This window comes from Lissotriton helveticus, chromosome 5_1 (genome assembly GCF_964261635.1).
Source record: "Lissotriton helveticus chromosome 5_1, aLisHel1.1, whole genome shotgun sequence".
NCBI classification, from domain to species: Eukaryota; Metazoa; Chordata; class Amphibia; order Caudata; family Salamandridae; genus Lissotriton; species Lissotriton helveticus.
The window spans coordinates 692,554,907-692,569,608 of NC_136065.1; the positions used below are offsets into that span (position 1 = coordinate 692,554,907).

Genomic DNA, 14,702 nt, shown 5'->3' on the forward strand with positions numbered 1-14,702 from the left:
CCAATCTACCCAAATGTAATCTACCCTACTCCAATCTACCACGCTAATCAACCCAACTCCCCCACTCAAATCTACCCCACTCCACTCTACCTCAATCTTACCCAATCCACCACACTCTATTCTGCCCCTTTCTACCCCCACTCCACTCTACGTCAATCTACCCTAGTCCTTTCTACCACATTCTACCCAATTAACCCAATCTACTCCACTCCAATCTACCCCACCACGCTCCACGCCACTATCTTTTAGCCATGCTGAACAAACAGCCACACTGGTATACATAATGACTAAAACACATAGCCAAAGTCAATAGCTCTTGCATAGGCAAGAGCTATTGGCTTTGCCAGCGCTTTAAAAGACTGGTATTTAAAAAGGGGAAAGGACCAGAGCGCTTTTAATCACTTAAAACAGTGAGGTTCCTCAGTAAAAATCCCTTGTTTGAAAGCTTTCTAGTGGTTTGTGATGGTATGATGGCAGTGAAAGTGCTCCTGCTATACAGCTTCATTCATGTTCCAGCTGTGGTAAAAGTTGTGTGGGCGCTGAGACTGGCCGGCAGGAAGGGTAGGCGCGTGCATGTGGGGCACTCATGGTGGCCAGCTGGATTATGAGAGGAGCACCCAACCAGAGCCCTAACACTCACACACAACACTTACATCACTGACTTTAAAATGTTATAAAATAGCTCAGTTCTCTCAAGTTGCAAAATGCAACACTTTACTCTCAGTGTACCATGAATGCGTAACGCAAAGAAAACAAAAGGGTCGCAGGGAAGGTGATGCGTTGGTTCCTTACACGTAGGGGAGTGGATGCGTCGTTTCCTTACTGCTTTGCAGGGGAGTTGATGCTCGCATCCTTACTGTGTGGGGAGTTGATGCGTCGGTTTCTTACTGCTCTCCAGTACGATGCGACAAGATGGCACCTCGTGCGATACTCTTCTCCAGTGCGATGCGACAAAATGGTGTCTTGGTTGTGATACGACAACGTTGGTGTGATGCGTGCACAACCGACGGCCGTGTGGCGATTCGATGATCTTTGGAGCCTCGACAGGCCCTTCGACGCACTTCTCCGGTGATGTGACGACGACCTCTGTGGCGACGTCCCGCGCTTCAGCGATGCGATGATGACAGCGGCAGCGGTGGCTCGCTTCTTCAGCGATGTGACGACAGCTGCTGCGGCAGCGACACGCCTCCATGCTTCCAGCTCCCAGCGACACGCAGTCTCTCAGAAGGCCCAGCACAACAGCAGGCACTTCAATTCCCAGCAAGGGAATTCAGGGGGGGCTGGTTGGTGAAGTCTTCTATCCCTGAGACTTCAGGCAAGAGGCAAGCTCTAGTTCAAGCCCTTGGAGATTCTTCTTCAAGTTGATAGAAAGCACACTCAGTCCTTTTCTCCTTTCTTCGGCAATGAAGCAATCACTGCAGGCCAACCCCCAAACACACAGCATAGGGGTAGTCTCCTCCTTCAGCTTCCTGCTTCTTCTCCTCAGCAAAGGTTTGTCTTGATTCCCAGAAGTGATCAAAAGTTCTTGGGTCTGGGTCCCAATATTTATACTCCTTTTCCCTTTGTTCTCTGAAGGCAGAGAGGCCTTTGCTGAGTCCAAACCAGCTCTGGTCAGTCCTGGAGCACTTTGTTTACAGGACTCCTTCTCTTCATTTAACAGTGCAGGCCAGGGACATCAGACACACCACAGGAGGTGGAGCCAGCATTGTGGAGGAAAGGCACAGCCCTATTCAGGTCCCAGGTGCAACTCCTCCCTCCCATCTGCATGCAGATCTCTCTATTCAGCTTTGTGCTGACTCACCCTGTCTCCTGTATTCCCCCAACCCTTGTCACTCAAACTCCATACAAGGAATACACAACCTAGCAGAGGCAGGCTTGGATAGTTAGGCAAGAAAATACCTACTTTCTAAAAGTGGTATTTTCAAACACAGAATGTTAAAACCAACTTCTCTAAAAGATGTATTTTATCATTCTGAGTTTAGGCATACTAAACTCGAATTTCTACCTAGTTCTCTGAGTCAGTTAGGATTATAAAATGTTATAATCTAACTGCCCATTCTGGCCTGTGGGGAACAGGTAATTGCCTCGCAATAGTGAAAAACGAAAATGTCTGTAATTCACTATTAGGACATGCCACACACATCACATGTCCTACCTTTTACCTACAATGCATCCTGCCCTGGGCCTACTGTAGGGGTGACTAATATGTATAAAAGGGAAGGTTTCGGGACTGGCAAGTGGGTGCACTTGCCCAGTCAACATGGCAGTACCAGACTGCACACAGGCTCTGCAATGGCAGACTTGAGACACACTTTACAAGCTGCTAAATTTTTTCAGTCTTTCTCTGTTTTTCTGGGTCTTTGATGTCTGTCTGACTCCCCATATATTTCTCTCGTCCTCGCTCTACCTGTCTTTCTGTTTATCTCTCTTGCTGTGTCTCCTTGACTCTCTCTCATAGTTTCCCTCTGTGTCTAAGTGTCACAGTCCAGATTAGCATCTCTGGAGACTGAAGGGCGTTTAAACCATAATCGATCCATGCATCTGTAGGGCCAGAAGTGCATTTTGACCCCAATCTGTCCAACTATCTGAAGGAGACACATTGTGTCCATTCATCTCAAGGGCCAGAAGACAGTTGTGGCCACAATCTCTACCCCCATCTCTTGGGGAGACAAATGTGTGCTGTAGGTACATTCTATCCACATTTGCTGTCCAACATATGCGAGTCAGAACTGCACTCCTGCCACAGTATGGCCGGTATCTGTAGGGGCAGCAGTGCATTGTGGGACCAATCTGTCCCAGCTTCTGTAGGGCCTGGCATCTATGGGGGCACATGTGAATTGTGGGCCTGTGGGAGAGCGGTTTAGCCAAGGGGAAAATATACTTAGAAAAATACATACAAAACCCACAAAACTGATTGCCAAAAAATGTTCAACAAAATGTGACTGTTGTTTTTTTCTGGTTGCAGTCAAGTTGAGACGTAAACATGAAAACGTTAAGCATCATTGAAAGTGTAGAATGAAGTTATGTTCACAAACAGATGTTGTGTTCTCCCCTTGCTCTCAGTTAGTGTATGAGGCAGTGAGATCATTGTGCAAAGATTTGCGTTGTATACGCCTTTCGTTTTTAATTTGGCTGAAACCTTCATCTGCTATAAAGATGGCCAAGGAGGAGAGCTGCAGTGAACCCACGAGGCTTACCCAATGAGTGAAGAAATTAAAGTATGTCATGCCTAGAAGATCTGCCTTTTCACTCTTTTAACACAACTTGTGGACTACCACACCCGCCCACTAGGCCTACAGTACAAAGGGAGGTGAACATTCATATCAGTAAATTGTACCTAATAAAATTGTTGTACCGAAGGTCAAGCACCCCCTTCGCCAAGATCTTCTCATCTCTCCTTTTGTTTTTTACAATATCTTCGGTCATTCTTTACTTTTTGATCCTCAGCACAGAGCTCTGTTTGGTCCTAGCTAGGTCTGCACTCCACACATGTCACGCCTACTTCCTTTTCCATAAAAAGGAGAGGGATTCAGTCATAGGGTCCTAACTAATGTCCAAATGAATGGAGGTGTACTTGAAAAACATCCTATTTTGTAGGGTCCCTTCGCACTCTGATGGGCGTGGGGTCTGCTCCTATTCCAAGTGGCCAGTGTTTGCATTTCCTCACTTGTTGGCTGTTCCCGCATGAAGAAATAGCTCTGGGTGGCCTGTGACCGATGTGGCAGACAAGGGAGGAAGCCTGTGATGATAGTAGGGTGTGATGGTGCGTGTCCATCCTCTGTCAGCTGTATCTGCTGCCCCGCCGCAGTTCCCTTTCGGATAAGAGGGGAGTCCTTTGCAGACAGCTCGCAGAGGGAGACAATAGGAGGATGAGACCACGAATCGATTAGCAAAAAATAACCTTGTTGACAAAGCAGGCTCTTCTCCGGAGGTCAAGGCCGCAGCCCCGCCGCTTTCCCTTGATAAAGTCTCCAGCACAACCGATAAAGGTGATCTCTCGGTGACGGAGACAAACAAAAAGAGCGGGAGAGTCAGTCAAAGGCGGTGAGGCAGAGCAGGGGCAGTGAGAGAGCGGGGACAGTGAGGCAGAGAGGGGGCAGTGAGAGAGCGGGCACAGTGGGACAGTGAGACAGGGAGGAGGCAGTGAGACAGCGGAAAGGTGGAACGAAAGAACAGAGGGAGACAAGTAAGTAACTCGGAAGAGACCAAATAAAGTAGTACGTCAGAGAGAAGGAGAACGAACGCGAGCTCCCGTCTGAAGGTGTGGGAGAGGAAGTGCTGAAGAAGGATGGCAGCAGTGCAGTCCGTGGCATACCCGTTGTCGACGAGGGCACTCCGTTCCCTGTTCTTCTGCCTTTGCCTGTGCTCCAGACTGCAGCTAGCGGCGTCTTTAGGTAAGTGCAACACAGGCCTGCACCTGGCTCCCGTCCCTTTAAAAGGGCCCAGCATCCCTCTTCTGAATACATCTGTGCCACCTAAGGTACCCAGAGTTATCCATGTCTCGTTGGAAACAACCTTACCTTGCTGGCTGGCTATACACCCAACTGATGAATGCATTATGGGAGTTGCAGTTTTGAATTGTTCCAGATTAACCCATTAAAATAAAAGAACTTAAAACAGTAATTTAAGCACTCTGAGATGATTGGAAGTCACCATGTTATTGTAAGGGTGAAAGTGTCCAGGCATGCCGTATAATGGCTTCAGGATACGGCTTTGTCAGGACTGAGTTGATGTTAATTTTTTTGCAGTAGAGGGTGGAGATATGGGCGTGAAAAGCAACATTTAGCCTGGAAGATGCGCTCGAACCTTCAGATGTTAATGAAGGGTAGGAGTTTTGCATTGAGGCTGATGGTTTCAGGGATCTGACTTCACAGTCTGGGCGCTAAGCAAAAGAAGACCAGGCTTCAGGTCTTTGCTTTTCTTTATTCTGACATTCTAAATTGTATTTAACATTTGTTTATAGCATTTCAGTATAACACCATTGATGTTATCAACCTAAGGGTTATGATCGGTTCTAAAAAAAATAGTAAGATTCAAAATATCATTAAGAAATGTAAATATATACAGTAATTGTACGATGGTTAGCAAAACCTCAACATGGATATTTTTATGTGCGAAAAATGGCCTACTTTCGCGCTCTTGTTGATATTGCCATATTGAACATTGGACATCATCCGTCATGGTAGATAGCTTCATTACTCTTCATGGGGTGGGGGATAGACTTTAAATTAGCTGATTGGAGCCTGCAAACGTAAACACATATTAAGATGAATGTGATATTTCTATTTATTTATTTCTCTATCTATTTATTTATTCAAGTATTTACCTATATATTTTGACGTCACAGCAATTACATTCCTATCAGCAACTTTTTACATAGCATTTACTAGCTCAATGAGGTTTGGGTGGTTTAAATAGTTTAGACAAACTACTGGCTGCTGCATATGTTAATTGCACCAGTTGTGAGGTTGAAACTGGCATAGACATACATTTCACAATGGGTACAAAATATACAGCTACTACCTGGTGAATCAATCCTACGCGCATGGAATTCCATATTTACAGTTAGACGGGGGCACACACACCACCTTTTTTAAGTTGCCAAAAAGTACTTTTCTGTTTCTGTGCTGTTTGAAATCCTTGTAGAGATGAGATGGAGTTACTGGTGTATAGAGTTCAAATGTAGTGACAAGATCAGAGTTTGGAGAAAGCGCACCGAGGCACAGATGTACCTAAAACATTGAGTCTGGTGGATTCAAGGTTTCCAGTTGGTGTGTTTTGGCCCAAGATGTCAGAGGTGTAGTTTGGACAATTGTAGAACACCTACTGTCTTGGGAGTGTGCACAGATCGAAGTTTAGTCTAGTTATGGAAAGGATAACAGGCTTTGTGACTGAGTAACAACAAGTCACAATATACAAAAGTTCTCAGTCAGTCAGAAATGTCCCTTTGACTCGTAAAGTGTACTTTGCGACTCACTACGAATCACGAGTTAGAGGGTGTTCAAAAGGAGGGTATCTCCTTCCCTACATTTCACAATGCAATATATCACCGCTGTTATTTACAACAAGGGGTGGTGATGGACAGAGTCTCTGAATTAAGCAGAGTACTCTCACCCAGTCAAGAGATCAGGGCTAGATCCAACACCGTTTTTTAGCTCATTGCACCATCCCAGTTTCAGAACCTGGCTGTATGCAAATTAGTCTGTCCCTGGCCCAGTGCATCATGGGAACAGGGCAGACCAGACTACAAAAGCCAATTCTTACACTGGGAAGGAAACAAGCTTCCGGGGACCGGTTGCTGGCATTACAGCCGTCTTCGGCCCGGCTTGCTTGAATCCTGATGGTGCAATGAGCAAGGGACTCACATCTGAGTATACCCTTCCACGCTTAGGGTGGACAAAATTATTTACAACAAGGGGTGGTGATGGACAGAGTCTCTGAATTAAGCAGAGTACTCTCACCCAGTCAAGAGATCAGGGCTAGATCCAACACCGTTTTTTAGCTCATTGCACCATCCCAGTTTCAGAACCTGGCTGTATGCAAATTAGTCTGTCCCTGGCCCAGTGCATCATGGGAACAGGGCAGACCAGACTACAAAAGCCAATTCTTACACTGGGAAGGAAACAAGCTTCCGGGGACCGGTTTCTGGCATTACAGCCGTCTTCGGCCCGGCTTGCTTGAATCCTGATGGTGCAATGAGCAAGGGACTCACATCTGAGTATACCCTTCCACGCTTAGGGTGGACAAAATTATTTACAACAAGGGGTGGTGATGGACAGAGTCTCTGAATTAAGCAGAGTACTCTCACCCAGTCAAGAGATCAGGGCTAGATCCAACACCGTTTTTTAGCTCATTGCACCATCCCTGTTTCAGAACCTGGCTGTATGCAAATTAGTCTGTCCCTGGCCCAGTGCATCATGGGAACAGGGCAGACCAGACTACAAAAGCCAATTCTTACACTGGGAAGGAAACAAGCTTCAGGGGACCGGTTTCTGGCATTACAGCCGTCTTCGGCCCGGCTTGCTTGAATCCTGATGGTGCAATGAGCAAGGGACTCACATCTGAGTATACCCTTCCACGCTTAGGGTGGACGAAATTATTTACAACAAGGGGTGGTGATGGACAGAGTCTCTGAATTAAGCAGAGTACTCTCACCCAGTCAAGAGATCAGGGCTAGATCCAACACCGTTTTTTAGCTCATTGCACCATCCCAGTGACCACAACTGATGTTGTAAAATATTAACAGGCTCACCATTATCAAAGCAGGTGCTACTGTTGTCAAGAGAAAGCTGCCGGTGATAGCACGCTTGAAGTTGGTGAATGAGACCGGGGTTTATCAGGAGGAACAGGCAGCATTCTAAGTCTTCATTTCATCTAGTCCCCATTCCAAACAGGCAGGCGGCTCCACCCAGTACCTCTTTAGGAAGCACCAGACCCTCCTTCCTCTCTCTTATCTACCCAACTCCACTTCTCTGCCTCCTAATTCAGATCTCCTCCCCCCAGACCAACCCCCTACACTGCCACCCTTTCTCCTTACCGGAATAAACCATAGGCTTACCCTCTGCCTCTTTATTCTCCCGTTACCATCACTCATGTCCCTATTACTTTTCATTTTTGCTTTTCCCTTCGTATTTCACTACTTTCATCATCCACCAAATTCCCCCTCTCCAAACCCTTACCCAGCACTCCCTATCTCCTACTGCTTTGTCTCCCAACACCCCTGTCAAATCCTCCATTTCTGGAGGGCACTGTTTACCTCCCTGAAGTGCCACCAGCTGCTGGAGCCAAGCGCCCTCAGCTGAAACCCCTCCCACGTCCTCTTGCCCCACCACCATCTTTTGTACTTGGGCTCCCCGTTGAGCTGCAGCCCTGGCCTCTCCAAGCACCTGTGATATTCGTAGCTGAACGGGCCTTCCTACTTCACCCACTTCCCAGTTATGCGGCGGCCCATCTAAGAGGCTAGTAGTGCACAATGTCAAACATGCCAATAGGGAAGCACCATGCCATCTGCTGCCACCAGCTGCTGCTTGTTCCACTAGCCTGACCCTCCGTGCCTCCATTACAATGTGGCGGGCCAGAGGCACCAGCAGGTAATCTAGCCCAGCCTCTCGCAATCCCCCTTGGCTACGTCAGGACGGAGCCGGGAGACGTCGCCTCCCGGCGTGCAGAGGTATTGCTGGGGAAAAAAGATTTTCCGGATCCAGTCTGACGCCTGGGGGGATATTCTAAGTTAAGGAATCTGAGGCTAGACTGTGTCTCTACCAGATATATTGTTACAGAAGGTAAGTAACTCTTCCATCTCTCCATTGCTAAACTCACCTCTAAAAACTATCCCTCAATGCAAGCTACACTCACTCTGGCCTAGCAGATGTACCCTAATGGCTTCGCCGGCCAACCTCGCTGCCATAAACTTTCTTAGACCACTGTGTGAGCACAGGACAGGAAGAAAGGGGAAGCCATTCGTGTTCACCTATTCACTGAAGAACCCTGTGCCTCACCACCCCAGCCAATGGGCTCCAATGCCTACCCTACCCACTCTGAATGCCCATTGAAGAATGGGCGAATCCATTTTAAGCTTTCCCGATTTCTCTTGCAGCACCTCTGATATGCTTAGCGAGCCAGCAATGAAGTATGATTTGCACTTTAGAACAGTAAACCTGCTAAACTGAAAACTAACCAATGATACGTCTATACATCCTTTGAAAAGACAGACTTGAAAAGAGCGGGGTTAGATAAGAAGTGAATTTACTCCAACATAATAAGCTCATGGCCGGCTTGGGATACTGTGATGGACACAATGGCACAGGTTAAGCCATCTTTATGAGGATCGAAACAGAATCTATTTGTGTTCCCCTTGTGATAGGACTGTTCACAGATAATGCTCATCTCTTGCCCAGTTCCTCTGAAGGCGCAGAGATTCCCGCCATCTTGGAGTTCTTCTGTTCTTCTGCCAGGGGAGTGGAGGGCATACCTCCTCGTACCTGGCGGGCCACCTGGCCAGCCACAATCTCGATATAAGCCCTCATGTCTTCTGACAGCTTCACTTCCTCAGTCTCATCTCAAAGGCTCCAGCACCTCCTTCGGGCTTCCCATACCGAGCCTGCATGGAGTTGGATTCAACCCGTCCCGACTGGTTCACAAGAAGACAAGCAGCTTCCGAATCCGAAATGGTGTCTCATAATTAAACATTACCGTCCAGTGATGTGTATTTCCTGTAAATTGTTCATAGCTAAATACATTTTTCCAATAGTTTAATCTGCACCACTGTGCATAGTAATCACTTTCACCCAATTAATGACTACTGATGTTGTTAAACATTCGTCCCCTAAAACAAATCATAGCATTACTATGATTGAGACTTTATATTAGTAGTACACCTGTGCATTTTTATAAGGAACGTACACACATTTTAACACACATCTCATCAAATTCCTGAGCAGCCATTCTCGAGGATGCTATTCACGAACACTGAATATATTTACCTTCCTCGTGGTGACATGCACACCCTTGAAATTGACACATCACTCATTTGTCTATTCACTTTGTAGAGAGGGAGCCATAGATATTGGTTGGTCGAGTTTTACTGGAGCGAAGTGTATGCATCTCCAATTTTTTCATTTAGAAACAAACACAGGAACTTACTCAAACATGTCTCTGTGTCGAGAACTGACTTTCATCCTTCACCTCAACAGGCAATCAGTGCAATTGTTAGAGTACATGAAAAGGCACTTCCATTTGATCACCCCTAGGATGATGTGGGCATGGCACTTTTATACCTTTTGTAGATGGCATGAACATTCTTTAACAGTCCTATAAAGAGCAGAATGTGTGCTTGTGCTTGCAGGTGGTGGCCACCGACTATCATGTTTGGGGGCTGGAACTTGTTTTTCATCAGTAGACTTTGACCAAGAGCAAGTGAGGGAAAGAGAGAAGGATAGGAAAACTGACAAACAGAAAACGTATGGATGAAAATAAGCTACACATGTGAGATTAAGATGCAGGAAGCGCAGGACGGAGAAAGGAGTCATGAGATGGAATCAGAGCTAGGCAGCTTTGGTATTCGACAATCCAGACAATCATTAGCACAGCGATGGCCTCCAAGAAAAACGTCCAGCCCCTGTTCTTAGTTTTAGGGTTTACAACGGCTAGACATTATGTAATCTACTCAAAAAGAGCATTCAGAGATCTTCAGAGGGAACACCTTTGGCTCTGCAAATTGATTCATTTGACCACAGCACTTGGTTGAGTAGATTTTGTGTACTTCTGCTGAAAAGGAGTATATTATGTTATTGGCCAGTTTCCTTAATTGGTATACCCGCAAAGATCGTGGGCAGGGTTATATATAATAGGTGTTGGAATGGGCAGAAGATAATAAAATCTTGAACCCTTGTCAATGTGGTTTTAGGAGCCAGGTGGGTGCAATAGCACAGAGTTTATACCTAATCAGAGAATATATACAGAGGCAAAAAAAAACTCCACTTTATCTCTCGTTCATGGACTTGTCCATGGCTTTCACCATGTCAATCGGCCAAAGCTCTGGCAGCTCCTACTGGGAATGAGCCTGGATATAACACAGGTTCATTTGTTAGCTACCTTGCTTGCCAACATGAAAGCTAGGGTCATGTTTGGCCCCAATGGGAAACTGTCCAATGAAATAGATATCAAGCAGGGAGTTCATCAGAGTTGTGTTGTTGCACCCCGGTTATTTATTTTACATATAAATAACCCTACACCAGAATTGGCTGCCTGCACCCAGGATGTGCCTATGAAAAAAGGTGCTCCCCTGCCAGCATTATAGTATGCGGACGATGTGGCGCTAATTGCTCGCACTCAGTTAGCCCTACACCTCCTAGTTTACTCTTTTGCACATGTTATGGGTTGGATCATCATTTAGTCTCCCTTTGTCACTGGGAGGCAGGCCTGTGAGCCCACTGATGCAGATATATGCCTCTAAGTGTGCGCCCAGTAGCTACATGTAGGGTGGATATGGGGCATAGGTGAGCGTGCGTCTGTTCAAATAGGGGAAAATGGCTTTTGCATGAAGATACTGTGTATCCCCTGCACTACTTCGCACTTTATCTGCCACAGAGCACTGGGATTGGGGTATTTGATTCATAGATTGTGTACCCTTCCATCCTTGCTTTGGTTGTCTGTGTGGAAAAAGGAGGAAGCTGCCCTTACAGGGGATATTCAGCCAGATTCATGAAGCAATATTCGGCTCCCAAAGGGCCAGATTCTGCGAATCTGGCCCTTTGCGAGCGCTTTTTTTGCATTTGGGATTCATCATCCCAAATGCAAAAATCGCAAATTTTGAAATCGCTAAATTGCGATGAATTGCATTTAAGGAATCTCTATTTGAGATTCCTTAAATGCAATTCATGAACCATTATAGAATTGCGAATTCGCAATTTTTGGCCGCTATTTACCGCGAAGTCTGACTTCGTGGTAAATAGCGAAAACTTAGAAAAATGCACTTTAGTGCATTTTTCTAAGTTGGATGTTACACACACACACATGTCCTTTGGACATGTGTGTGCACAACACCAGTGTAAATCACCATTTCAGGGGTTCTACAGGGTGTCCTTTGGACACCCTGGCACCCTTGAAATTGCTTCCTTATTTGCGATTCGCTAATTGCTAATCGCAAATAAGGAAGCAGTAGAAATCGCTATAAATTTTGCGATTTCTACATGCATCCCGTTTTGCGAGTTTTTAATACCGATTCCTTAATAATCGCTATTAAGGACTCGCAAAAGAGGAGCATGATGAATCTGGGGGATAATTAGCAATTGCTTAGCATGCGATAAAGGTTTGTCCATACCCTGGTTGACTTTTGTGAAGAACGCTTTTGAGGAAATCGGCCTTAGTCAAGCCTTTTGTAAAACGGCAACCTGCACTTTACCTGGTAAAAAGCAAGTTCAAGCATTCCTATTAGCACAGGCACAAGGCCACAAACTGGATGCAGATTCCCTTAAACCTACGGTTGCAAACTATTTGCGATTATGTCCAGAAAAGTCCCCTACTAGCTATTTGTGGAACGCTGGAGGAATATGGGCTCGAGCATTATTATTTCGGTTTAGGGCTGACGCTGTTAAATACTTGTTGGCTTTCCCTTTAGGTTATCAGCACAATCTTGATTCTAATGATCATTCTGGCCAATCTATGCTGCACCTTGTTTTCTTTTGCGGGCATTATATAAGATATAAGCAACACCTGGTCCCCCTGTTGAAGATTAGAAATCAAGCAACACCTGGTCCCCCTGTTGAAGATTAGAAGTCAGAGACAGTGCAGTGGAGAAGTGTGGCTCAATGGTTAGAGCGGCAGACCCTGATGCAGAGGTCTGCCCGGGACCAGGGTTCAATTCCCCGCCTCGGCGGGTCTTGGGCTCAAAAATTCCACGGACCTGATAATTCTCGCCTCGGTGCCTATTCCAGTCATGGAGTCCCACTCTGCAACTCTGGGCAATAGCTTGCTTAATCTCCACAACGGCCCCCACAACGCTAAGGATGCCTGGCCTCCACCTTGGGGGTGCCCAGGAGTGGACACCTCACAGGGAAAGCCAGGATGGGTTCCACAGCGGTATTCGTACAAGCGCCTTGAGACCCTTGCGGGTGAGTAGTGCGCTATACAAGTATCAATTTACAATTTACATTTACAGGTCCGCGTATCAACACTAAAGGGAGTTATCTGATGTTGAAACATGCCTTTGAGTTAGTTCATTTGTGCGGTCTGCGGTTCGCTCGAGGGGAACTATGCTCTTAGGGGCTTATTTACAAGCCCCTTGCACCACTTTTGCATCACTTTTCCCATGTTAAAAGTGGCGCAAGGGGCTTGTAAATTTGCCCCTTAGTATTTTATTATTACGGCTGAACATGGCCTTTCTGATCAACAACAGACAGTTTGAGCATGTGACATTGCTGAGAAATGATGTATTGAATATGTACAGAGTGCCTGTGGCTTAATGTTATTTTATCGTATGATTGCACTTTAATGGTTGTATTGGCGGCCAAACAAAGTTTGACGATGATGATAATGAAAGGACGGCAGGTACTGCACTTTTTGCCTTGTGGCAAATCTTATGGTCAATACAGATGGACTCAGATTGTTATGGGGCTGATTCAATGATCAACTCTCTATGACTGCTCGGTTTATTATTTATAGTTGCAACAAATGCACAAGGCCTGGCCTATTTTACGAGAAAAGCTTATGTTAAAGCTGATAGGCATTTAAGGCTGGATTGTTATCACACCGTGTTAAAAGAGACAGAACGGTATTTTGTTACTTGGATTCTCACAGGTTGCTCTAGTAGGAAAGAAGTTTGGTGTTACCAACCCCCACTGACAAACTCTAGGGGTAGACTTTCACTGTGATCAACTCTGATAATCCATTTTGAGAGGGGTTGTATTTTGTTATGTCATTTATAATATATATTTGTAATCAATTCAATTCAAATATTTTTATTCGGTTTCTATAAGAAATAACCATAAAAGCACAGTACATTATACAATTAAAAATAATTTCAGTGCCTGGTAGATACATAATTAAGAATCACATAATAATGGATTTCCGAAGATTAAAAACATTCTTTAAGCAAGCACAAACAGATGCCATACCTAATTCATTTTCTAAAAATTGTAGTGTTAAAAATGCGGGTCAACACTGTCTTAGTCCAAAGTTCTTTAAAACAGGGGTAATCTATCTCCTTCTTGGTGTAACATAATAATTACAAAAGAACATAATATGTATATTTGATGGGACAGAGACATCATCACACTGACATTTGCACAGTACTCTTGACCAATCGTTTACTGCAGGAAAACTTAAAGATCTATATAAAATATTCAATCTAAAACGTATCAACAGGAAACGTTCATAGTCGCCAATTAAAATAATATATGGATGTATTGTTGGGGTCAGTAAAGTTAAATGGTGGGCTTGAACCGTAGGCTTTCTCATTTCGGTAGTAGCTCTGATTTCGCCCAAAAGACAGCTGGCTTTAAGGACTTTCCTGGCTACACGTAGAAAGAGGCTCAGTGAAGTATTCCAAGAGTCCTAATTGTGAAAGGAACATTTTCACATATTCCAGCCATCTAATTTGTTCAACACCATCAGACCCCAGCGCGTCTGTCAATATATAACGATTAAAATCAGTTTCATCTGATGTCCAAAATCTATGCCACAGGAGGACAGGCTGAATCTTAATTGTGTCCTCTAAATAAGGCATACCCAGTTCTAAGTGAAAAATATAGTTTGATGTACTTTCTGGTAAAGTCAGAAGAAACTTAAAAAACGTATTTTCCGCAATCTGCAGTGCATTTACGTCCGCATAACCCCATATTCCCGCTCCATATGTGGCTCTTGCCACACATTTGGCCCTGTAGATGTGTAACAGTTTCGTTGGATGGCATCAACCTAATTTGCGGCTAAAATTTGATAATGCCATTAGCGACTTAACTAACAACAAGCGTCTGGCTTTAACTGCCTCACACCATGTTTCTGACCTATCAAATAATATCCCTAAGTATGAAAATGTTTCAGTGCACTCTATCGCCCTCGAATCTACGAAGATAGATGTAATCCTCTTATTTGAGCCAGCCCCACAGTTCATTGTAAATGTTTTAGAACAATTGATCGTAAGCCCCAAATTCAACATAAAATTAGAAAAAGAATTAACAACCCTTCGGAGACCGAGCGGTGTAATC

General features: G+C 45.1%; 1 protein-coding gene across 1 annotated transcript in view; it reads left to right on the top strand.

Moving 5' to 3' along the window:
• The first annotated feature begins 4,060 nt into the window (after positions 1–4,060).
• The window catches only part of OIT3 (oncoprotein induced transcript 3), a 669,633-nt gene continuing 658,991 nt past the window's right edge, over positions 4,061–14,702 (top strand). Inside the window, exon 1 of the mRNA XM_078643084.1 lies at positions 4,061–4,394. Within this exon, the coding sequence (XP_078499210.1) occupies positions 4,289–4,394 (106 nt within the window). The 5' untranslated portion in view covers positions 4,061–4,288. The remainder of the gene's footprint in view (positions 4,395–14,702) is intronic.